This window comes from Megalops cyprinoides, chromosome 1, assembly GCF_013368585.1.
Source record: "Megalops cyprinoides isolate fMegCyp1 chromosome 1, fMegCyp1.pri, whole genome shotgun sequence".
In the NCBI taxonomy this organism is placed as follows: domain Eukaryota; kingdom Metazoa; phylum Chordata; class Actinopteri; order Elopiformes; family Megalopidae; genus Megalops; species Megalops cyprinoides.
The window spans coordinates 55393402-55420201 of NC_050583.1; the positions used below are offsets into that span (position 1 = coordinate 55393402).

The window sequence follows — 26800 nt, forward strand, 5'->3', positions numbered from 1 at the left end:
ATTCCATCCATGTCGCAAACGAGAAGCTTGATTCCGCTCTGAATCAGATAATGCAGCAATTCAGCATGAACATAGAAAAACCAAGCAAGGAGTATGTTCCCAGATTATTGAGCAAAGTTGATTAAAATTACATGGTTGCCCACCTCTGACTGTGAGCCTATGCTTCCTCTGTGGTGGAATAAGATAATTCATCAGTGGCCTCTATCACCCCTTGCCATTGCCTTCTGATTGAATGGGTTGCTACAAATGTTTTTTATCCACCTTAAAACTGTACATCTGGACTGAGATTCTGAACCTGCTTCTCTGCATCAGCGCTTTTCTTTCAGCTATACAATGTTTAGTCTGGACTGCATGATCAGGCATCAGGTTATTAGAGTTCATAGATGAAACATTTTAGCACTTGTGAATTGGGGGACCATTTTTTGAAATAGTGCTTGTACTTTTGTGTTCATTTTTTCCTTTATTATGTTTTTTACCCTGTGTGCTGCATATAGTAATGCTCTGCAAGTTACACTGGAAAAGTGCACCAGCAAAATACTAAAAAGAAACTACTATTATTACTACTGCCATTAATGCTACTACTACTAGTATAATACTACTACAATGATAATCATAATGACAACAACAACAAAAATAATAATAATAATAAGAAGAAGAAAAAGACGAAGACAAGGAGGATTATCCCCACCCATGTCTTGCATGGAAGGGCAAGGTGATGACATCACTTCCTATCTTCTCCTCCCATGCTCTATATTTACAGAGAATGGAAAACATGGCCTCATCAGGCACAGCGGGATCTGAGGCCATCAAACAGCAGCGGTGTCATCGTTAAACTCCTGAAATGACGCACAAGGCATTTGTGAATAATAATAGTTGGGGTATAAAGGCTACTAGTCAATTTTTGAAAACAAAAAAAGAGCTGCTTGGGATTTTGCGCTGCACTTTGGCAATGGTAGGCCTGACTGACCTTTATGCTTCCTGTAGCATTGTAGCAACTATTTCAAAACAGTGTGACTATGAGCTGTCTGAAAGCCCTCTCTATAAGAGAATCTACTTAAGGACTCAAGATGCCATATACTGTATACTCTTTACATACAGTACTTACTCTGCCTCTCTCTTCTATTCCTCCAACTACATATGCATGTGAGAGTGTCAGGTGGAGGGAGGTGTTATGGTATATTCTACATTTGTATATATGCATTTGTAACTCTGCAACATTAGTACATTTTCTATAATCAGACTGTAAATCACAGATAATATCTATGACCTCAAGCTTTTGACTATATGTAAGCAGTTGAAAACATGTACATTGCCACCCTTTCTCTGGTTATGCTATCCCAGTTCATGTATAAAGCAGATAGAGAAAAGACAGTTGGCAAGGATGTCACAACACAATCCCATGTTTATTTGCCGCCTTGGTCAGCCAGGAAACCTGACACGGGGTTGTATATTTCTTTTTCATTTCTTCTGAATTCCTCAAGTGCGCGCTGCCACAAATCTACACCGAATGAATGGGAATCTGGAGCGGGCTGCGGGACCAAGGGCGAGAGTTTCATTTGCATCAGCACCGGTCCGCTGTTTAGAATAACTTCTGCGCTATTGATCCGCCTCAGCTCATAGTCAGACCGACTGAGCTGGAAACCCTGTACTGCGTAGGCGGGTGTGACATTCATCTCAGACTCTGCCAGCCCTGATAGCATCTGGCTGTCACCATGAAATGAGTGATCGTTCCACCCCGGTCTGTGAATGGCCGCTGTGGTGAAAGTGCCTAGATGTGCCTGCCCTTGTGAAGTTACTTCTTGAACGGGAAATTTGTGTTCCATGACCAAAAAAGGGTTTTATCCTCCCCCGACAGGGCCCTCTAATCTAAGAGTCTGTTTCCTACATTCTCCTGCCACTCTGACGCAATGCATTCCCTCTCACAGCAGAGCTCTGTGCTGGGCAGACAGCAATCAGCTGAGTGGCCTTGGCATCCAATATCGGAATATTGACATTCGCTACCAAATAATACAAAGGATAGAGCCAAACAGTGAAGCATGCCAATGGTAACCATTTCCAAATCTGTCTAAACTGCTCATAAGAAAAGATAACTTGTATTCAAACTGACTGTTTTCCTACTTACCGCCGCTAAAGCCATAGCAGGGACATATGACACATTATACGTAGTGATTACTATGTTCACTACTACCTCTGCGACTACAGTCGCTAACGCAATCCTAACAATCTGGAGACGGCGATGACAGCAGTGCGAATGCAACAGAAGGGATCTCTGCAGCATTCTCCCAGGCTTGTTCTCGTGCAGCACGATGAACAAAAGGACTTCCAGTGCAGCAACACTGTATAGTCGGCCGTCCTCTGGGTATATCCAGGAAGCTGGAATGTTTTCTAACTGCAGCACATATGTTGATTCACCCCTGAGGTGATGACAGTTCTCAGAAAAGCAGCCACATGAAATGGACTTAGGGCCAGATGCAATGTGACGACTATGGTGCTCTGTGTTTCCATAAAAAAAAATTAAACTTAATTTGTTCTAAAAGAAGTATTAAGTTGCAATGCATAAATTTTACTGAAAGTATGAATGCACAATATCTATCAAAATGCGTAATAGTGAATACAGGCATGTGACAGCTGATGTATTTTGAGATTTTCTTATAATTTTTGATATAGGGTAAATTAAAAAAAAAAGTTCTGAGGATATTAATATCACTTTTAAAAGGAAGTGCTCCAGCTCTTCTCAGGCTGATGATTACATATCAGACTCAGGTTTATGGCACATGCAGCAGTGTGGGAAATTTCAGTGTAGCCAATTTCAGAGAAGAAATGTGGTCTTTGGTGACAAACAGGACTGGCCAGACCGCCTGCCGCTGCACCTACACCATGAACTTTTCGGCCTCAGCCATCGCGGGCCAGTGAAACCCACGCAGCGCACACCACCCTGACCGCGGCTGGGCCCGGCACGCTGTGTTCACACCACCATGGCATAGGGCTCTTGTGCCCTCTATTGGTCACCCTTGACAACTTCATTCAAACCCCCTCTGTTCCCCCCCATCCCGCGTGTGACCGGGCCAACACCTGCGGCCTTAATGTTAATGGTTCCTCATTTCTTTGTGTTTCATCGTTAAATATTCTCTACTCACTTGGATAGAGAGGGATTAAGTGTGTCAAGCTGTGGTCAATTTCTAACACATACATTCAAAGTTGAAGAGTTGGGGCCCCTGATTCAACCTAACCCCCAAACACGTTGTTCTGGATAACACTGGGTAATATATTCCGATTCTTCTACAACCTTTCTCGTCCTTTTCATTGAATGGCAAACTCACTGTGCTGTGTAAGAAACGAGTCATGCTCCCTTGAATGTGGTGCTTAGAATGAAAGGAAGAAGCAGTGTGCAGTTGCACTGAGTGGATTCTGGGCCTGCTTGAGGTACAGAGCTTAAAAAGTGGGTCAGGCTGTTCTTTAAACCTTCTCCATGTGTGCTACCTGTCTGCAAAGAGAAGAGGGACGCCGGTCCGACCCTGAATCTTTGCAGCTTAGGAGGGGATTGTCATGGGAGGCTGGGGCCGGAGGGGGTCAGTCCCACCCCGTTTGTTTTCCTGGCTTGGATCTGTGCCCTGTGACTGGGGACCCGGGGCGGCTCGAGCTGGACTGCTAAAGAGTGTTTCCGATTAGAGGAGTTTATTTGTTCTGGCAGAGGTCTTTCAGGGGGCTGTTTGGCTGTTTCCCACATGCTTTTAAAACACCCCTCTTACTTCAAAAGTCTGTTTACATTGTTGTTTGTTGAAGATGGCCGAAAAGGAAAAAAAAGAAAAGAAAAAAGGGCTTCATCCATTTTTAAGAGATAAGGACATTTCTCAGTGTAGCACCCCAAGGAGAGAGAAATCTGTAATGACCAAAGACAGACCACATCAGTTTAATTTTTGGGTAGAAAATATAGACACGTCCTTTCTGTATGGTGCTAAGCACAGGCGGTTCAGTAGGATAAAACTGGGAAGGCTCCACAGAAAGAGAGAGGGTGAGAGAGAGACAGAGAGAGAAAAGGGAGGATGGGGATGTCATTCAAACAGATGTCCAAGTAATGGAATAACCTAAAAAAATGACCTAATAATAAAGTGATGAAAATAACAGATCCCTGTATGGTTTTAGGCTAAAGTGGCTGGGGCCAAGCAGAGTCTCAGTGACAGACACACTTCGCGCAGAACGGCCCAACATATGCATGCTATTTCACCAAAAACGCCATCACACAGGAAATAGCAATGGCAAAGAAAAACATGTTACCACTCCATTCATGATGGCATATTTATGAGTGTTTGGGAATTAAATGAACACAGCAGATGGTCACTCAACATTTTTCTCATCAATAAAGAGTTGGGTGAATACAGAGCCTGATTTATAACCACAAGGTTCAGCGGATGTTAAAAAAAATAACAAATGAACGGACCGACGTCAGTGATCCTTTATGGCTTTTTGGATCTGTGACAACTTTCAGAATCTTTCATGTCTAATGGACAATGCCTGTTATCTTATTGAAAAGCACTTTGTGAGTGAAAATGAATGTGTGTGTTCCAGCATTTCCTCAAAGTAGGCTTTTGAGATCCTTCAGAGTTCAGAGAGTGAGGGAGATGATTAATTCACATAAAAAAGTGAGCTGTTGTGGTAGTGCCAATGAATCATCTTATTATGACAGTCAACATTCCTAAAGGTAAAACCAATATATCACTGGACATATATAAATTCACTGTATTAATAAAGCATATCTGGAAGGAAAAAATACAAGGGGGCTTCACCTCACCCATTCTTCTATATTATTACTGATCCATTGGTAAATGATCAATCTGGATTTGCACCATTCAGAACAATAATGGTCCTGTAATACTGTTGGAACAGCAGTCTTTACCTACTGATATCTCCTGTATCATTAGTACACAATTTCAACCCACCCTCAAATGCTGCCCACTTAAAATTCAATCCTGTCGTAAATACTTGGTCAATTTTTAGACAAAACTTGAAATGATACATTACATTCCTGGCATTTAACCAACACTCTTATCCAGAGCAACTAACATCGGTTACAGCCCTTACAATGTTATCCATTTATACAGCTGGATATTTACTGAGGCAGTTGTGGGTTAAGTACTTTGCCCAAGGGTACAGCAGCAGTGATCGAACCAGCAACCTTTCAGTTACGAGTCCTGCTCCTTAACCACTATGCTACACTGCCACCACATACGTCATACGTCACTCCGACTTCTCTATCATATCATCTCCGACAGAGTCAGCATTTAAACCGTAGTGCTTTCAAACTGACTGAAATGAGCAAAGGCAGCTGAGTACATTATTCAAGGACAAACCTCTAATGTGTTTTCACTTACAACAGTGGAGTTAACAAGTACCTCCAACATTATCTTACAAAGGCACCCATGGATGTAATAATGCCTTAAAAAATCAGTGCTTTTGTTTAGCCAGCAATGGTCTAGTGTGAGCCTATGGGAGTTACCCATATAATTTTTCTGGCACAACTGTAAAGTCAGACCATTTTCCTTCAATGGCCTTTGTTTCTTGTAAATTTCATGGGAATTCAGCCTTGACCTTTTTGTATTTACTCCAGCAGCGCATGAATCATCAGCGCTGAACATGTGAGAGCTGCCATTGTAGAGTAAGTTTGGGTTTGGGAAAAAATCAAAAGTTGACTGTTGAATTCGATCAGTGACAGTTTCTAGGGTGCTCTGCTGTGCACAGACCTTCACTAAACCCCACTAATCACAGTGGAAGATGGCCTGTTGTACTGATTTCTGTTAAAAAATGGCACGCAGCGCAATAATATATATTCTAACAAATTAAGATCCCTGAATTTTCAAAGACACTAATGGTTTCTTAAATAGTTTTTTCCTCTGTGTTTTTCCCCCCGTTATTATTTATCCGTTGTTATTTCTTTACAGAATGGTCTACAAGGCCTTTATATTTATATTAACCTTTATTTATTCAGGTAAATCCCATTGAGATAAAGATCTCATTTTCAAGAGAGACCTGAATTACATAAGATAAAAATAAAACAAAATGAAAACAATCATGGAAAAGTAATCTTAACAGAATTTACAGTATGATTACTTAACAAAAGACAATAGAAGAATGCAGTATTGCAATAAACATTGTTCCCAGGCCTGAGACCCCCTGAGAGCAAGCCTACAGCAACAGTGGCAAGGAAAAACTCCCTAACAACAAGAAGAAAATATACTACCTCTATTATATATATAATATATAAACTACCTCTGTGCCCTTAACCATGGTGATGTATAGGGCAAAAATTTCTTAAACGTTACCCATTTAAGCCTCTGGATATGCACTGAAGCAATTCAGATTATTTGCTCAAGGGTAGACTGCTGATACGCCGTGTGTCGGACTTGTACAGGTGTTATTGCCAGTGGAGCACATATCTGGAAAGCAAGGTCAGATCCGGCTACCTGCATTCCTTCCTTAATACATTGCTGCCTTAAATGTAACGGCAAAGCCATTGCTTGCAATATTCACTTTATTCACGGGTGCAAGCAATCAACACAGGTGAGTGACCCTTGTGTTGCACTCATAGCTTTAAAAGGAAGCTGTTTTAGGGGTTTCATTGACAAGACGTGTGATGTCTCATATGACAGCCTGAGAGACAGCTTCTCTGCTCTTTGAGTTTCTACCCCGTGTGTTGATAGGCAGACAAGCTGAAAATAGCAAGCAAACAAAAGGAACAGCTAAGTTTTTTTTTCCCTGATGGCTACATTATAAAACCAACAGGTCAATCAATCAACAAACCTTGAATTTTTAAGGGAAAATCCTGCTTTGCTCCACTGTTTTTAATTGCTAGTGCAATTCATGCATACATTTAAAAAAATCCAAAGTATGGTTGTCTCTTGATGTGTTGCCAGACCTGACACATGGCTGGTAAGGCACACTGTGTAGCTTGTAGCTCATGGGTACAGTAGGAGTGTCTGCGTGCTGAAGTCTGAATGTGCTGTGTTTCAATCAGATCCAATGTAAACTAATAGTCTGAAAACTGGAGAAGAAACACTACTAAAATGTATGTTGTAAAAAAAAACTATTTTCTTTCAATCATTAACTCTGTGCATGTATTTAACTAAGGTATTTAACTCCAATGGGCTTGGCTATCAGTTCATGATGAGCTGGGAATTTGCTACCCAGCTAACAATGTGATTACAGCTAGCAGAAGCTTCTAAACAGCACAGCAAAAGGACAAATAATTTGTATGTAAGCGTGAGATTGCTTTCATGCCCAATTTACCAAGAAGATATTCCACAATCCTCTACATTTTAGAGTTTCATCAGACAAAAACCTCTCTCATTACACTGTCACATAAGCTCATTCACTTCTGCCCCCCTGTCAGGGATCAAAGTCTTGATCACACTAATATGAACACATTTTAGGACTAGTTTTTTTTTCACTCATGCAATCCATCCAGTGATACTCAGTGCAGGCAGCTGCCTGTGTGAGAGATGCTCTGCTCCTTGTACCATCAGTCCCATTTGTGTTATTTAGCAGAGCACCTCTTGAAACTCATCTTCTCCGGTTTTCTGATCTGAGCAAACAAGGCCGGCTTGTGGGAGGACGTTCACAGCCCTGCCCTTTGTTAAAAGCCGAAGCAAAGCTGAAGGGCCGTGAAAAATGCGTTTCAGCCAGCCCACGGTCCATTCCACACAGGGTTCAGCCCATGTGTGGTTCAGCCCATGTTTGGTGCAGCCCATACATGGTTCAGCCCATATGGTTCACGCTGTACACGGTTCAGCCAGCGCACAGGTCAACCACTACATGGTTCGGCCTCTATGCAGTTCAGCCAGTACATGGTTCAGCCTCTATGCAGTTCAGCCAGTCAGAAAGTCCTCATGTGCTCGAAAACTGTCAATTTACTTTCTAATGTCTGCTGACCCCTCAGCATGTTATAGTCATCTATGAGATAAGAGATCAGCCTCATCCACCAGCAGACATTTTACATTACATTACATTAATTTAGCAGATCCGGATCCAGATCCAGATCCAGACAGACTTCCAGCACAAGAGAACAGAACTGTATCCAACCAAATTAAGTAAGCAACGGTGTCAGACTAACAGCACTCCCAGACCAGGGAGTGAAAGCACAGCACCACTCAAGCGTTACCACATGTTAACTTGTGCTAACTTGAAACTAGTCAGCGCATCTTGATCTTGATCTTTTACAAAGCTCTTACAAAGCATCTTTTCCTCTGTATATCTCCCTCCCTCTCTCTCTCCCTCTCCCTCTCTCTCTCTCTCGCCCTCTCTCTCTCTCTCTCTCTCGCCCTCTCTCTCTCTCTCTCTCTCTCTCTCTCTCTCTCTCCCTCCCTCTCTCTCTCTCTCTCTCTCTCTCTCTCTCTCTCTCTCTCTCTCTCCTCTCTCGCCCTCTCTTTGGCCGTCAGGGCATCAGCCCTGTCTCACTGGGTTGAAGGCAGCAGTCCTCTATGAAACTCAAGGCATGATCTTTTGTGTCAGTCGCTGGCTGCGGACATTGCTCTAAACTTCCAAAGACCACATTTCACCCAGGACAAAACTTTTTTGCCTGTGCAACTATGAGGTTGTTCCATTCACAGCATGCTCATTCATCAGCTTTGTGAAGCATTCAGTCTTTCACGGAAAATAGTGGTGGTGTGATGGGGTGGGTGTGTGGGCGTGGCTTCAAAATGAACCCTGCAAGAGCATGTCCCATACAAGAAAATGACACATTGACAATGTATTTTAGAGAATGTTTTTTAAGATCAATCAATATATTGAAAACATAAATTAATGACATTTTAGTGTTAGTTTCGTGTTTTCTGTTTCACATTAATATATTTGAAATGAATTTATAATGCATTTTTCAGCTGAACAACATATTCCTAAACATATTTCACCATATATATGGGGTGGTAGACCTGTATGTTCACATGACCATGATCAAAGTCATAAGAATCTTGAAGAAACAATACAGAGATTTCAAATGCTTCTCATGAAAAGCAATAAAAATGCTTCATGCACTCACACCTAAGCTATAATTTAGCTCAGCTTCCACTGCTCTCTCTCTCTCTCTCTCTCTGTCTTCATCTTATGGGTTCTTTCCCTCAGTTGCTAACAGCTCCTGTGTGCTCTCTCTGTCCACATGGACGTTACTCTTGGTTTTCAGCTGATGTCCGAGTCTACGTGGTAATGAGGTGTCCAGATCTCTATTTCACAAATAAGCTGTCATGGTCTAAAATAAAAACAGAAAAGCTTTTTGCGCCAGGTCTTCGAAAATGTGTGGGGTCCTGGCCTGTGCTGCATAGGAATACGTACTGTACTCGGAGCTATTCTCCGAATGTTTTTTCAACGTGTCACCACTTAATTTCACCTTTTCACCATTCATTATTTGAAACGTGTCTAAGATTCTTGAAATCGCTTCCTTTTTAAATCAGTTTCCTGTAAACAGTATGTAATTGAAAATTAACACCAGAGAACGTGTGAGCGTCCCAACCCACGCCAAATAAGTGGCCCTTACTGAATGGCACAAGTGCTTGGTTCATCCGACAAAACCTCCCTGTCTTGTAGAACAACCTTAGTGTCATCTAGGAGGCATGTTCCTCTATTGAATAGATACTTTTGTTTGATCAAAGTGATGGATTCAACCTTTAAAGCTCATTTCAATCAGAATGGAGTTTTCCTTTTCAGTGTGACTCACTCGCCATGGTACCATAGCAACAAATCATGAGACTACAGGTGTAATGAGCACCTCTTTGGCAGTATAAACAGTCTCATTCTTGACCCAAGACTTGTGTCTTGTGAAAACAGCTGGTCCACTGGTGCACTTTTCTGCAATACAAGAAAGTTTACCAAACACTTGTTCCAAAATGCTATGGGCAGAACCAAACTCTGGGGGCTGTTAGGCCTGGAAAACTGCCTGCCTCATGGTCTTTGTTGACTGTACGAGGAGCTCCCCCAGCTGACACCGAATGCTGAGCTGGTTACTTAAGACCAAGCGCATGGCTCTCGATCCGGAAGTAGTCCAGCAGGTTTCCTAGTTTTCTACAAAGCCATAATGGTGACAAAAATAGGTAGCGGGAGTTGGATTGGACCAATGTGGTCCACAAGAGGTCAGATTGCCAAGTAAATGCTTGACTTTCAGGAAAATCCTCTGGTACTGTGGCCTTCCACAACTAGGGCTGCGTATTGTACGTGGAGCTGTGGAGCAGTATGGTGTTGTGTATGTAATGCTGGACACTAACAGTGAAGTCCTCCTACAGTGGCAAATCCAGCTGTAACAATGGGTTACAGTAACTTAGAAGATTCATCCAACTGCTTCTTTATACAGTAATTACCTTTATATTATATTTTACTGTCATAAGGGTTTTAAATTGTCCAAGCTATAGGGTATATGTTGGCTGACCTAATTAAACTATCACTGCAGGCAACTTTCACAATTTCAATTATTTTTTGTGGTTCACTTATAAAACAGCATTTATTTCACATATAATGTTAGTACATTATGGTTGGCTTTTAAATTGGTTTGTTCTGTGTAGTATAAAATGCACTATTACAAGCATATATAAGCATTCACAGTAAACTACTCAATTACTCCCTTCATCTCTCTCTCGCTCTCTCTCACACAAAGCATGATGATGCTGGATAATAGCATCTTCAAAATAAAAAACATAAAATCTTAATAATCTTAATAACCAGAAAAAGTTGGCTCTAGTCTTACGTGATGCAGTTATAAAGCTGCTGCTGTCATGATTTTTCATCCAACTTTGATTATCCATTGACGCCACCTAGTGTACACAGAATGTAACTGTTCTAGTGAAGTAGTAAATGTGATTTGTATCCAAATACCCTACAGCGTAATACCCACAAATATATCAAATAAACTAAGATATGCGATCATATATGTATCTTAAATTGGCTATGCTAAATAATCAGTCATTATTTTACAAATAGTCACAAGGTGAAAAGGGCTGTGGGGTCACCAAGGCTGACTATCGTATTGTCAATATTCACAATTCAAAAGGGCAAATGTGCCAAACAAATAGAAGACACATTCTGAAACTATTTTATTTCTTTTTTTTTTATTAATTTATTTTATTTTACACCCAAATATTAATATTATAGCCCAAATGGTCTGTGTGGTATTTGTAACATTGGCATTGAAGACAGTATGTTTGAATTCTAATGGAAAGCTATAGGCTCCAGAGTGGTTCAGACAGCAAGTCATGTGTCTTTAGTGCAATGGTTCAAAACCACCTGTGTCATCTGGCAGCAACCACTGCAAATTCTGTAGGGAAGGTTACGGGTAAGTCAGCCAGGGTTTCCTCATCTCTCAGCTCTCAGGCACCAAAACAAGTCAGGCGCCTGCAAAATGTTTGGATAACATCAGTGATCTGTGTGTGACTTGCAGTTAGCCATTGGCTGTGTGTGTGAGTGTGTTAGAGGATTGCATTGGACTCACATCTGTGTTTCTTCACCAGTGTAGAAGTTGTCACAGTGAGACAAACCTGATGTACACTTGGCAGTTCCAAAACAAGGTTGCATAAAGGGGAAAAACAGTAAAACAGTCATGAATAAAAAGCATACAGGAAAAAGCTTCAAATCACACTTATTCTCAATTGACCTTGACATCTTCATTGTACATTATTGTAAAATAAGATTTTCATTGCAAAAACCATATACTATGGTATTCTAAAATGACAAGTAACAGGGGTATCCATATAGGACATGAAGATGTGTGGATTGATATAGTATTAGGTTGCAGGAATTGAAATAACTTTACAATATGCACATGTTTCATTTGGTTGAGCGGTACACTTTTCAGTTCAAGGGTTGATAAATTCTCTAAATATAGACGAAGGTGATCGATGTTAGTGTCGGTGATGGGAGAGTAAGACTTCCTGACAAGTCCAAACTGGATGGAGCTGTATATTTTTGCAGTGTCCTCTGATTGGTTGCCATGGGTTAGTGATTGACAGCCAGCCTGAGGTTCATAAAGTCTCATTCCACTATCACTAGATATTACAGCAGTTAAATCCAGTAAATGCAATATTGATGCACACTGCATAGGACTACCTTTATTTAAGTGGCAGATTGGCGTCTCACGTGCGGCAGGAGAATAGGCCTATCCCTTACCGAGAGAGTTTCTGTGAATCATTCCCGCAATTTATATCGATGCAGTGTGCTCAGGCACAACTTGCTAACCAAAATTGGAAGGTTAGAATTAAAAAGTTCTGACTGATGAAAATGTCTTTTTGAAACATCAGGCTTTAAAGTCGCCCTTATCACAGCACTGTTTTGTATCAGCCAACAAACGTTTTAACATACCTTCAAAAATTTCAAGCGTTGAACCCATTGCATGGCAAAATGGCATTACACAGAACATTGTTATGTTTAATAACTCATTTTTGACAAAAATGTGAAATAGAAACTCCCATAATTCTTATGGTTTGAAGTCACAGGATGTTAGAATCTGCACAAAAACAGAACCAACCTATGCTCACAATGCTCCACAGGGAATTTCAGAAGTGGGAAGGAATTCTTAACCTTTTCGAGAAAGCACCTTGTTTTTTGAAGCAGATCTGAATGTCAGGTGGAATCTGGGAGGAAAAAAAAAAACTTTCTTTCCGGCTTCAATAAGGATCTATTATTCTCACAGGGCCTGTATCGGACCTATGGTGAATGAAGGCAATGGGATATCCATCCAGGACATGCGTACCGTGAAACAGCTGCCTTCCCGAGCCCCCCAAACCACAGGGCCCCCACCAATCCGTGGAGACAGCTTCACCTTCCGGTGTGTCAGGTTATTGCAAAAACAGACTATCGCAGCGTTGTCAAGACGCTGGGATTAGCGGCGACTCGAAGTGGTGGCGAGCTGCGTGACTCAGGCGGAAGTGAGAGGAGCGGCACCGAAAAGAGTTAAAACGTCCTGCACACACCTGTTTGCTTCCTCTCTTTTCTTCTCATCCGTGCCAGTCACGACTGAGAGACAATTATCCTGCCCGAATCTCCCAGATGTGTAAGAATAGCTGTGTACGAGCAGACAAATTTCCCCTTTTACTCTTTGTGAGGAAGAAACGAGCACGTACCGTTGGCTTTGTGTGATTTAATTACACATTATGTGCCTCGCCGCCATTTCCTTTTATGAACGTTTTTTTCCCTCAGTATCGTACTCCTGCTTTGCCCTAGAGTCATTGCCGTGAGTCCTTTCTGAGAGGTTCTCAGTATATGAGATTGAGATAGGCTGCTGTTCCTGATAATCAAACTAATGGCGGTCAAAATAAGCCATTACGGAAAAGTAGAACCTATTTCGGACTTTTTATATTTATGATAGTGAAAGGCAAAGTTGGTTTTCTGCTTCTTTGAAAGGAAAAAACCCTAAATGCACTTGGACCTCAACAAAAGCCAAAAAAAGAGCTATTCTGCTTAAACAAGCGTATTTGGCAAAAACATATGGATCATCTAGGTCAGGGAAAACTGGTTTCAAATGAAAAAGAATCATCCTTTCTTTTTCAAAATTGTCAGGCTACACCAAATTTATTATTCTCAAATCCTGTGCATGAAAAATGATTTCTAAATTCTTGCATGCATTACTATGAGTACATACTTCATTGATTTATTCATTTTTATTTATGGATCATTGTTGAGAGCATTGCATAAAACTGTATGTATGGTCATACAGTTGAAACAAGATTCATGAAACAAAGATACAAATTTAAAAGATACACAAATGGAGCCGATTTGCTTACCTTGCAACAGTATGTATCCATTGGGCCAGTGAATTTTCTGAGCATGAGCATTTAGTGACACCTAGCGGTCATCTAGGGCTTTTGTAGGTATCATGTCACATTAAAGACATGATATGTAGCAGAGGGAAAAAAGAATGCAGTTTACAAAAGACACCTTTGCCCATCTTGTACAAAATTTTCATCCCACCATTGAATGAATGATCTGTTTATAAACTGGACAGTGATCTTCAGGTATAGAGTAAAAGTTAATCTGCTCAAAAGCCTGTTTCCTCAAATGCAATTCTACATGTTAATTGAAGAAAGAGATATCGTCCTAGAGAAGGACACAGAAGAGATCAGGCTGGCGACAATAATCTGAAATTCCACAACACAGGGACTATCTTAACCTCTTTCATTTTGGTTGAATAAAGATAAGTCTAATTCTGAGATCAGGGAAGACAAACTAAATACCCAATCTCTGTGTGCCCACCATGGTGGCAGTTTAGCTCCATGATCCGTTGTATTCCTCAACATCATATGTGGTTTTCCATAATACAACATTTGCATTGTATACATTGTCATACAAGATGAGATTTATTCGCTCTTAATCTTTCTGATCACTATATCACCCAGTCAGTTTTCCTCTGATTGTAGCATCTTTGCTTGTTTATTTCAGAGAGCATGCACTGATTCTGAGCCAAAAAGAGGAACTTTTCCCAGCTCTTTTGTGCTCACTTCTTCTCGTTTTTTTTTTCCGCCACCTTCAAAGAGAGACCAGAAAGAAAGTTTTTATTCTGAGTTCTGTTGCCGTTGTTGAAAAAAGCGATTGAGTGTGTGGAACAATATTTCCCAAGAGATGGTTTCCATTTCTAAATGTCAATGTAATTTTACAGCATCCTGTTTTCCTCTTTTCATGCTTCTTGTACATCAGTGTATTAACTGTGAACATCAGTGAATACAGCAAATGAACAAGCTTGTCTTGTCTAGGACTAAAGCACAAAGTATCTCTCATGCCATCAGAAATAATTGCCGGGTCCCATATCATTGTGACCTCTGCTGAACTATGTCTTTATTAAAGCAAGGGATTCTCATTTATTTTAGTCCTCAGGCAGAATGGCCTACTTTTTGTCTCTGCCTGAAGTATTTGTATGCATTTTACAAGTAATTTTCATTCGGGTCAGTCAGGACATGAGTACACTGTCAATAAATGAGAAAAGAAAAGTTTTTTGTAACAAAATATGTACTGTTAATTCAGCAACAGAATTCCTATATCGTAACTCACACTGATATCACACATGGACCACAAACATCATTCAGGAACGGTAATGCCATCCCCAAGCATATTTCCATGTCCTTCCATGGAATATTGTGGTCTTATTGTGCATGTTAAAATATGATTCATCATAATATTATTCTGTAAAATACTGATTTGATGCAACAGACCCCCTGTCTGTGCCAACCATTCTTTTTCAACATTATCTAGGACAAATTACTTACCTTAACTTTTTTAGCCTATTATCAATTTATATCAATGGATATCTACAGCAGCCATTAAGGTTAAGTCTCTTTCTTCTACGCGCAAACGGGAGTGCCACACCTGGAAAATGAACTGCTGCCTTTGGGGTTCCAGGCCCAGCTCCTTAGCCACACCGCCAACCTACACAGCATAAAACGAGGCCTATTCAATGCAGCTGCAATCAGAAATCCATCACTGCCAAGGACAATTCCAGCACTTGCCACTCTGCTGCTGACCTGCGCTCAGGTTCTGAATCTCCTGTTTCCACCAAAAAAGCAAAATCCACAAAAAAAAAACCCCTACTGTTTCTCAAGGACCGTTCAAACAAATCCTTATTTTGTTGATCAGAACCAATTTTTTTCCACACAGTCAGACCATCCGCCTTCGTACAATGTTCTTAAAGCATAATATTAAATGTAATTAGGCAGACAAGGTAATGTAAGGCCACATTTTAACCATTTTAACCAAATTACTTTAAAGACTGACTTATGCTAGAGGTAGGCTACTCTGCTGACCATCAGTGCCAAACCTTTCACACTTGACACTGCTATTTTCAATACATGTCTCACAGATTTTGACTGTTATTTAATTCTCAGAGTGCCCCTGTTTAAGAGAAACAATTTTGCTGGAGTTCTTGACTCAGAAGTCATTTCCATATGCCAGCTCAGCTTTCTGAATTCCAAGAACTGTCTGTCAACATCTGATTAATTTCCAAGCAGAAGAGCCCCTCGTTAGGAAATGAAAAATGAACTTGCGTGTCATTTTTTTTCCACTTATGACATCTTGACATTTTATTCTTGGTCCTTCCATGAAGGTGTGCTCTCCGTAGCACCACTCATGCTTTTCTGACATCTCAGTTTGTCGGCGTTTCCTTCAGTTTTCCAGCGGTCTGTCGGAAACAGCAACTCTGTTTGCACTGAGGTTGGCAGGTGGACCTTTCATGAGTCATTAAGGAAATCACTTTTTCAGTTGCTTGATAAAAATGAATTTCCTTATTTTCCAGTTCTCAACACACTGCATGTATAGGAACATATGTTATTTTTACTGTATTTTGTGTTTGTCCTTTTTTCTAAGGTTAGCATCAAGTTACCGCATGTGTAAATTTTGGAACCATTTTAATGGTGTAGTTCTCATGCCTCATATGATATTCAAAGCTTCTGAACCTACCATTCACTGATGTATAACAGACTGAAGCTGTGGTTATATCTCCTTTGTCGGATTAAATAATACTCCTCAAGCATGACAAGTGTTGATCCAGTTGGACTTAAATTTTACTAGGTCAATCATGGACTATCATTTCTTTTTCAGTTTCCATACGCTAAGTCACCTGGTACACTTATGATAAAATATTTACAAATATTTGAATGGCCCTGTTGATGGTTGGAGACAATAAACAAGAATAACAAAATAACATCAAAAATTGCCTACTGGAGGAGTGGTTTAGCTATCACCATATATAGTATGTTTTTCATGTTATGCTGCACCTATAGTTTTACATTTAAGACAGGACCATACTCAAGAGAAAGGACACACATGAGTGCCCAGGCAACATCACAAAAGGCTCAGAGATAAGCTGGTTTTGGTATCCCCGTGTTAGGTCTCAATGCCATGTGGTGATTATTTCATTGAATGCGGCCACTGATTGTTGTCAAAAGCACACTACATGTGCCCGAAAACCAGAAATACTCCGTGGCCACTTGAGGCCGGACTCACAAGAGCATCGCACAAAAGGCTGATGTAAACGCGGACAAAAGTGGGTGTCTGATGACGCAGGGGGGGACGGCAGGACGACACTCATGCGCAGCCAAGAAGAGGGAGATCATCAAACAGGACCTTTCACAACTGCAGCACATTGCACAATAAGTCTCTATCTAGTAATTACTGAAAGTACTTCCGGCGAGCGGCTGCATGGTTTCAACTCTCCCTCTTCAAGTAGGCTGAACAATGAGGTTCTGTCTCACTGTCAAGACTTGACATGTTCCCTTACTGTAAATCAGGTTTTTGAATGATAGAAACGCACACACAATGGGAGCAAACGTCCATTGGCAATGTGGCGTGGGAGTACCGCGTTCTGGCTCCTGCGATGATCCAACACACATCAGAATGCTGCGTGTCATGGAAACAATGAAGGAAAAAATGATGGATCAATCTGCGTTTCTTCACCGTGCAGCGAGACAGGTCTGATGTTTTTTTGTTAGTGTCAGGATGTTAAACAGCAGCTGCAAGTTAAACACGCCCACAATCATTTTTGTACGCAAGGAAATGAGGTGAACACACTGGAGTTTTATTGTTCATGATTTCACAGTGCTTCATGTCACAGTGTTTCACAGACTACATCATCTCAGGTGAAGGCACATGAAGGAGCTTGGTCTGGTACAGTAGCCTACCCATCTTTAACACAGATTACAAATACCCAATTACATCAACATGTTGCTAGATGTATTACACATGAATGCATTTGGTTCTGAGATTATATTAATACATTTTTCCCCCATTTATTGCACATGAATACAGACTTGTGGCAAAAGATGTTAGTTTAGCAGTCTTAATTTCTTACATAAGTAGAAATACATATGCTCATGTCAATTGACAAGCTTGCCACTACAGTAACTGTCTGCTATTATATTTATTATGCAGTCTTTCTTGACAGCAAATATACTTCTTTGTCATAAATAAGGCTGCTATAAACGTGTCATGAAAAGACAAAGTATTTCATGTAAAGTACTCCACATATTGCACACAGTAAACAATCTACATGCAGAGCATGCTTTTCCCAATAAAAATACATCATGTGTTTAATATTGAAATGAAAACTTTGATAAACATGTTACTGGTCACCATCTGCTAAAAACACAGAAAACATATGAGGCAGACATCTGTACAGCAATATCCTAATATCACAGTATCCTTTCAAGTGCATGTTAAGTAAATATTTGTGGGTGATGAATTCAGGATTTCTCACAGTGTAAACTAGGAGGCGAATCAATTAATCTGCTGAAATTGCTATCCAACAATGTCTGCTTCTGCATGTTATTGCTCAATATTTAAAGATTTGTCTGTGAAACAACACTGCACCCAGCTACACAGTACAATTTCACTGTGAGACATTAACATACACTTTCAAGCAAGAATCAGCTACCCTGTGAACAAGACTCATGTCTAATATGGCAATAAAATATCTTCAGTTTCACAATATACATGTATAATTTTACAATATAGGCTATATACATGCAAAGTTACAAAAGTTTCTAGCATAAGCTATATATTTTGACATATTAAATATATATTCCTTCCATTTTTGATTCATATTGTAGCATGTCACAGGGAACCAAAGCCTTAGATGAGAGTAAAGATAAGAGCAATAGTTACTGGAATGGTTATAGTATTACATTACATAACATTTTTGCTTTACAGGAGCTCTTAACAAGAGCGACTTACACATATTACATCTGGTATATGTCACAGCTCATAGAATAAGGATCAATATGCAAGCCAATTAAACAAACAGCCTAATAATTTGCTACATTCAACAGAGCCAATGCTCAGTTAATTTGCAGACAGCTGAGGCAATAGTACTTTTGGGAACCTTATGTAGGTGAATGTGCTTTGCAGTATGTATGCATTAGGCCTTGAAGAGCACTGACCAGTTTCTCTGACAGGTTCATTAGACCTCATTATGTGCCAAACATGAAAGAGGACAGAAGAGAAAAAAAAAACTTGCACAGCAACCACCAGAAATCACTCCTGAGAGTGAGTGAGCATGTGTAAAACTGGCAACACAAATATGTAACCACCTCACACTCACAGTTTAAGACCAGTTCATTAAACATTATTTTCAAATTCATATTTGTGTGTCAAGTTTGAACATGTACATGTATGTCTCTGTATCTTATGTCTGAGGAGGTGAAATTTGTCTTTGTGTTTTATCTGTTATTGTATGCCTTGGCAACAATGCTTGCCAATAATTTGTCATGGCAATAATTTGAATTTTTTTTTTGGGGGGGGGCAGAAAAAGAGAGACAGACCTGCAAGCCCCTGCATGCTTGTTCAGAGTTTCAAATGAGCACCCTTCAGTTAGAGAGCCTACCCTTCAACTATCTGATGATATCACCTTCAAAAAACCCCCTAGTGCTTCTTCTGTGCAATCTTGAATGCCTGAACGCTTGAATGCATATTTCAATTCACACCGGGGGGGTGGTTTATGGGCAGCAACAACAGCAAAGCTATGGGTACATTCAATAAACGCTGATTAGGGGTTACTTTAATCCTCGTACACCTCCGATGTCCTGCGCCGATCCCACATGTCGCTCACCTGGTCCGAGTGACTGCAGCTCTCCCTGGACCCCAGTCTCCCTCTGGAGGTTTTGCTGAGACACCATCCTTTCTGGGCAGGGAGTCCTGTAGTCTCCAGGTCAGCAGCTGGTGGATCAGGGCCTTCACTGAACCTGAAAGAACAGAACTGCCTGGTGTCGACACACAAACTGTGGGTGACAGCTGCCAGGGGTTTATATGGTAAGATATATAGTACCAGTCAAAACTCTGGACACACCTGATTAAGATAATAGGAAAATTGCATTCAAAGACATTCTGAGCTGTGCTTAAATACTTGAAATTTGTTTCTTAGACAAATATGAATAGTAAAGCTGACAACTATGTATGAATTTCTTTAAAATTTATAAATATTTTTAAAAAATATTTTTGGCTACTTTGAAGAATCTAAAATATAAGATAGTTTTGATTTGTGTAACTTTTTTGGTCACTAAATAATTTCATTTGTGTTTTGATGTCTTTATTATTCTAAAATGTGGAAAACAGTAAAAATAAAGAAAAATCCTCCTATGAGAAGGTGTGTCCAACCTTTTGACTTTTTACTGTATCTAAGAAAAGGCTTTATGTCATGTGACATGCAGGGTCATTAATTTGAAATAATGTGAGGTGCAATCACATACCACTGTGCAAGATTTTTAGAAACAAATGATATGATCACATATTATGTTTTATCAGTCAGATTGATATTCACAAATAGACATACTGTAAGAGTCCTACCGTACTTACCAGCTTTCAGTCATGCCGGGATACTCATTTTCAGCTGTGTGAAATGTCTGGAAGGCAATAAGGATATGTCAATCACACTGAACCCAAATTAAAACTCAAATGAAATCAAATAAAGAAAGGAGGACGTCCAATCCCAGGATGTAATACAGTGCAATATAAAGAACCCTGTTCTGATACGGACTTCACTGCAGTTGGGTTTTAGAATTACTGGGACAGATGCATTAGCATATCTGGGGCAATAGGTGTCTGTATAAAATAAGAATTCTTCCTCAATTTCCATTGTTCGAGCTGAAAAATGTGGCGTACCTACGTGAAGGATGATGTGTAAAAATGTCTCCAAAGACGATATGATTAACTTTTGTGTTGCCTCACAATATAATGACGGAGAACTCAGCTGAACCATAAATTGCCCCTGACAGCAGCCCCCAGAGCTTGGAGAAATGCTAATTTACCTCTCCCACAAAAACTGAAATAATCATTGAATTTCTGTTGTTATTATTTCTGGCATCATCACACGGGAATGCTGGAAGAATAAAGGGGTATCTGTCTTCTGTTTTGGTATTCTCTTCCAGCTGGAGTTTGGCGGTTACTGTGGTTACTGTATCTACTGTATGGAGTTCAAATGACAGAAAAAAAGTACCAGCTTTCCAAATGGTCTGTGCCTAATTATCAGCCCAGATCTTTTCTTTAAACATTTTTGCAGATCTGAAAGAGTCTTTTTAAAGCTACTTTAAAAAGGGATGGTTTTCAAACACAGACAGAACTGTCTTTTGATGATATGAGAACAAAGCAAGAACTGGCAGATGAGTAAAAATGTAACGCTCAATTAAAAATATATTTGATGAACAACAATCAATTTACTCAAAGGAATGATTCAATGTGAAACCATACATATTTTAAGGCTGTCCCACTAATCTGGAACCTGATATGAAAAATATATTGTTTGAAATATATATAAGTAGCCCCAGGAGAACACTAATGTAGATATCCTGTAAAGATTACAAGCAAAATATACATCATACATCATATTTGTCAGATTCCTGCACAGGCACTCTGAATATTGAAAATTGTCATGTGTATGCATTCCAAATTAATGCTCTGGTCATGTTCTATTTTTTTCAAATACAAAAAGTTCTGGCATACCACTTTCATCTGTCTTTGGTTGACTGCCAAAAAATCTGTTTATGCAGAGCTGTCATTCTCAATATGACTCACAAATTTGGTTGCCCCCACCCCCCAATCCCACAAAAAAAAACCTCTTTGGGTTTAATTTCTTGTCTCTGTTGCATTTTAATTATTTGATTGTTTGTTTATTGATTGAATGATCCACAGACCGCCCTTGAGATGGACTCTTACTTTGACATTTCCCAGAATGGACCTCTGAATAAATGAGGGGAGGGAAAAAAAAAAAAGAAAAAAAAGAAACTGGGTCTTCACATGCCACATCCAGAGGACATTTCAAATTCATATCCTACATTTGAAGCAAAGCATGCATAATGTACTGTAGGAGGGTTAATACTAGAGAGTGAAAAAAAATCTGCATACACAATGCTGCCAGGCGGTACCTTTTCTGAAACTTACAGTGTGATTCTGGCAGGCTGTCTGACCGGAGCCACTTTGATAGTATTCCAAAAGCATCTCCGCCAGTGCTATCCGTCGCAAGAGATTCTCAATGAAGCGCTGAAGCCGAACTTTCCCACACATCTCCTGCTGGGCGGCCGCTTCCAGAAAGTTATGGATTGTGATAACTTCCCTGGAAACAATTAACAATGAGAAGAAATGGGAGGGAGGGGGGGGGGCTTGAGGGATGAATGAAAGGGGTGCTGAACAGGCCTAGGGCTCCAAGGCTCATTTATTAAAAGTCAACCAAAAGCTAAGGGCTCAGCTGTAGCTTTTTTTAGCAGCTCTCAGATGTGCTGCCAGAGCCATATGAAAGAACTGCAGAGACACAAAATAACGAGTGCGCTCATTAAGTCATGACATTTCAGCAAGGAGTTTTCAATGCCATTTTTGTTGTGTCAAAAATGCAGACAAGAACCTTTTTCACAGCAACCGATATCACTCAGAAGACACAGCCAAGGCTATGACATAGAAAGCCTGTTCAAGGCACTTAGAAAAGTGAACATTTGACATTGAATTCACTCTAAAGGAGCACAACCTTGAGAGGGAAAAAAGGTACCTTAACTTTTATAACTTTCCTTTTTTTAAAAAAATCAAAGGAATAAATGAATAGATTACATAAAAGTGCATCAGTGTGAAAACACTCCGTCTCCTGTACTTAAACTCAAACAGACTGGGAACGAATTAGAGCAACTCACTGTTCCTTCCTCTCCAGCTCTCTCTCAGACTCTCGCAGGTGCTCCCTCAGGGAACCAATCACCATCACCGCCGCGTCCACCTGCCGGCAGAGGGCGCGCTCTCGCTCGAACACTTCCTGCTTCTCCTGGGCCAGGTGCCGGGAACGGGCGTGCACGTGCAGGAGTTCCGCCTCCTTCTGCAGCAGCTCCATGCTCACCTCCTGGAGCCTCCTCTCGATAGGGCTGTCCTCTGACCTCAGTGTCTCCTCCAGCCTCTGTTGCATGCAGGCCTCAGCGGTGGCCGACTGGGTCGGCTTGCAGCCCGCCGGCTCAACCGCGCACCTGTCTTCCGGGCCCTCCTCTGTAACCCCATCGCTGGGACCCTGAGGGCTCCTCAAGCCAGCGTCTGCCTTAAATTTAACGCCCCCTCTCCCCGTGGAGCCCGCCGGCACCTGCTTCTTCACGGGCGAGCTTTTGCAGTTCTCCGTGCAGTCCGCGTCCCTCGCTTTCTTGTGGTTGAGCAGCACGTCTCCCAGATCCTGCCTGGAGACGGGGCTGAAGTCGTCCGCAGTGTAGTAGAGGCGACTGTAGTCCAGATGCACCTTCAGAGAGGACAGGCTCCGGAACCGCTGCCGCTCCCCGCAGCGTGGGCAATGGAAAGCCAGCTGGAGGAGAGCCACTCCACATGGCCGACCGATATCTGTGCAAAGTAGGGCCTTCCTCTCGTTTGGCTTTTGCTGCATTTCACCGAGAACCTGAAATCAAACACCATCTTAAACATAGCATAGATCTGTCAGTGACAATATACAGCATAACTACAACTATTTTAAGAAATTGCATCACACCAATGGCAATTTATTTTCCCTACTCACAGAGCACTTAAAAGTACATCCAGTTTACAGCCAAATACCAAACAGTACGTTAGAGCACGCAATAACTGACTAATATAGCCTACAGTAAGCGTTTTTGGCTGGCTAACACATTTTCCATGAAACACGGGGAGCAAAGACAGAATCTCTTCCAGACCGCATGTGCCAAACGCCAGATCCAAGATCTAAATCCAACTGAGAAATTCCACAAATGGTAGCCGAACAACCAGCTATGGTTACAAGGTTTATGTATAGCGCAGACCAGCTGCAAAATTGTGCCAAATTCAACTGGTGGCAAATATCACACACACAATAGCTACTAGAGTATAATTTCAGGTTGTTTTCACAGACTCATTACTTTTCCGTGTAACAGCTTTGGACGTTTTTCTGACCCAGATTCGTGAGTATTTTAATACATTCAATAACAGAGGACACAAATACATTTCTTTTCCTGAAAAGTGTGGTGACAATAAAAGTAGATCTAGGAAGCTTAACAATACTACCTTAGGCATGTAAAGCATGTGGTCCAACCTGAAAGACACACGCACCCACTGCCAATTTGGATGTGCCGTAATTATTATGCAAGTCTGTAGCCCCGGAGAGCTGAGAAACCACCAGGCTTAGACATGGAGCGAACGGCTGCTGCGACACGCTCTGGAATAATGCCGGGTGTGAAGAGAAACGCAGAAGCTGAACGCTCCCAGCGCATGCACAACAATCGCAGCTTTACGACAGCTACTGCTTCTCTTATGTAGCAAGATCTACAGCTAATAGATGCCACGCTTAAATAATGCATCGTACCTGCCAGTTATCTGTGCACTCGATGTTCTACTGTTTTTTCCGCAGGTGGTTTTCCTGGTTTCACATCGCCTGGCAATTGAGCCAACCAATCAGGAGCGCGGAAACTCCTACGTCTTGCGAACAAATCTTACCTTGGACGTAAGCCACGCCTTTTAAGAGGAAAAGTGATGAGAAAAGTGGGATGAGATAATCTTCTTTATTTCAAGAATACTAACCGTGCGTATTGAAAAACTAGATTCGCCATTAGGCAAACAGAGTGATCGCCCACTAGTTAGGGCACTGGATATGCGACGTTATGTTGTGATAATGCAACAATTCAGACGAATGGCAAACTGCAGCAAGCATTTGAAAGGTCATGGTAGATAATTATTCCTGTATAGTGTCGTTTGTTAATTGAACCACTTGTTTGCTTTACCAGGCTAATTCTCTTGCGCAAGACAGGAAATTGACTGAAATCAGTTGCTCCGCAACAAAAATGGAGAATGAGGCGAAAAAGAGACCTAATACTCAGAAACGTTTTAGCTGACAGTATGGTGCCTACACTTGTTTTCATATTAGTGTACGTTTTAAAATACAGTGTAGATGTTTTGTAGAAACCCTGCTGCGGTTCGAACTATCATCCTGGTTTGAAGTAACGGCGGACGCTTTTTTAAGGGGAGTATTGGGTATTTGAAATGTATTTCTAGGATGAAGAAGTGACATCTTCACATTTAATGTGAGTGATGCTGTCAAATGAAAAGTAAAACCCCTTGTCTCATGCAGTTAAGACCAATTTGCACATAAGATATCGAGCCTCCCATGTACTCACTGTTCTGCTTTTGCTTATGGCAAAACAGTTAAGATCCGTACGTTTTCGGCATGTGTTGCGTATTATTTATTTCCTCCCCAAAATCGTCAGCACTTGTCAAAACAGATCGACTGTATTATCTTGTTTTCAATCACACTAGCTTTTTTTTTTTTAAAATTAACCTGAAAAATTGTTCATGTCTAATAAATATTGCCCTCTGACACTATATGGCTTTTTGACTTAAGAGTGCAGGCAGCGTTTTCATGGTTCATGCTGAAGGGTGACGATATTCCGGAGAAAATTGAGATCCACGTGCAGGAGAGAGCTTTCAAGTCTCTAGTGGCCAGAGGCAAGAGTGAAAACACTAAATGATTTTGAAGAAGCTACTTGCGTCTATAACTAGCAGCACACTCCATGTGAGTAACATGCTGAACAAGGAGGCGGAACAGATTGTTGAAGTTCTGTTCCTCAGTTGAGGCACATTCTCCAGTCTCAGTTGTACTACAGTGAGGGAGAAGGTATCTTTTCTTTCTTGAAAGCAGGGGCGGGGATCCATATCAATTATAGCACTCCTTGTATAAAGTGCTACATGTTGTTAAATGAAGCCAAGCTGTTTAAAGACGCTTAAAAACAACTATCGTGTGGAATACTGCTGGCGTTGCGTCAGCTTGGTCATACGCAGCTCATCAGAGGCCGGTATTTATATTCATTGAAGCCATATGTTTTTGCCACACTGCTGTTCGGTGGCATGTAGGATTTAATGGGAGTCTTTGAACATCACATTTTTGTCTTACAGATCATCAGATATAGTTTCTGATGATTGTGTAGCTTGTAAGGGAAAAGTTGCCTTATCAGGTAAGATCAGCATCATGGCCCGTGAAGCTCTATTAAGCCGGGCTTTGATGTGAGAGCAGGGAATAGTTTTCCTCTTAAAACATAACTTACGTCCTATGTATATTTTCTTGATTTCTCAAGTAAAACCAGATGGTACAGAATTGTATTAAAGGAGCTCCAACTGCTCTGTTTGGTATCTCACTTTACAAGCTTTGATTCTATTTAAATTCAACATTTTCTTTAGCCTTGAAGCAAGTCACATGAAAATAGTTATATGGTGGGGATAGCTTCCAGAGAACTGGAACTTGTAAAATCATATGCTGATATGTCAAGCTTTAATCTTCTCCCAAAGAAATCATTTTCTGTTGGTAATGTTATGTTGATGTCTGTCAGTTTGAAACAAAAGAATAGCAATGTGTACAAGTGGTGGTTAGGACTGAGGAATCAACTTGGAGTCATTAGTACAGGCCAGAATTTGTCAGGTCATAACCCTATGGCCAGCATGTAATCCACAGCATCTCAAGATAACAAAATGGCTTGTGCAGTTTTGAAGTAATTTAGAATGAGTTTTGCTGAAACTTCCATTCTGCCTGATTTGGAAATTTGTGATTGACCCCTGAGTTCACTGAACATAAGTCATTTATTACACCCATATGACCACAGGGAATGCATTTGCATTGAAAAGGCCCAGTTACTTAAATTACATACCGTGGAAACTTTGAGGAAATGCATAACCTGTTCAAACTCTTGAGATCCTCCCCTGTGTTCAGATTTATGGTTCTGAATCTCAGAAGCAGCAACGGTTTCCCAGGTTATTTTTGAATCTCTTATCTCAATATTGTTTGTAAACCTGAGTATCTTGTAACTCTTGATTCCTGACATAACTTGCAAACAAACACACCTTCCTGAAAAAA

At 40.8% G+C, this 26800-nt stretch overlaps 1 protein-coding gene across 4 annotated transcripts; it reads right to left on the reverse strand.

Annotated features, from left to right (window-relative positions):
* Positions 1-18843: 18843 nt before the first annotated feature.
* Positions 18844-24339, reverse strand: LOC118790527 (protein ZNF365-like). 4 transcript variants are annotated; one of them, XM_036547482.1, is made up of 5 exons: positions 24266-24339; positions 22617-23350; positions 21880-22051; positions 20299-20345; positions 18844-19688 (listed from the first exon to the last, which is right to left on the reverse strand). In XM_036547482.1, the coding sequence occupies exons 2-5, from the start codon at positions 23336-23338 to the stop codon at positions 19505-19507; spliced, it is 1125 nt and encodes a 374-aa protein (XP_036403375.1). In that variant the 5' UTR covers positions 23339-23350; positions 24266-24339; the 3' UTR covers positions 18844-19504. The 4 variants fall into 4 exon arrangements, with proteins under 4 accessions (XP_036403375.1, XP_036403382.1, XP_036403367.1 ...); XM_036547489.1 differs by having other exon boundaries at positions 22617-23367; positions 24266-24329; XM_036547474.1 differs by lacking the exon at positions 24266-24339 and adding an exon at positions 23968-24010.
* Positions 24340-26800: the final 2461 nt, after the last annotated feature.

Bases quoted from the DNA above. Each gene is read 5' to 3' on its own strand.
- LOC118790527 (XM_036547474.1), bottom strand. The intron at 22,052-22,616 runs GTGAGTTGCTCT...AATTGTTTCCAG, and splicing joins GAGCTGGAGAGGAAGGAACA to GGAAGTTATCACAATCCATA. The intron at 20,346-21,879 runs GTAAGTTTCAGA...ATTGCCTTCCAG, and splicing joins CAGCCTGCCAGAATCACACT to ACATTTCACACAGCTGAAAA.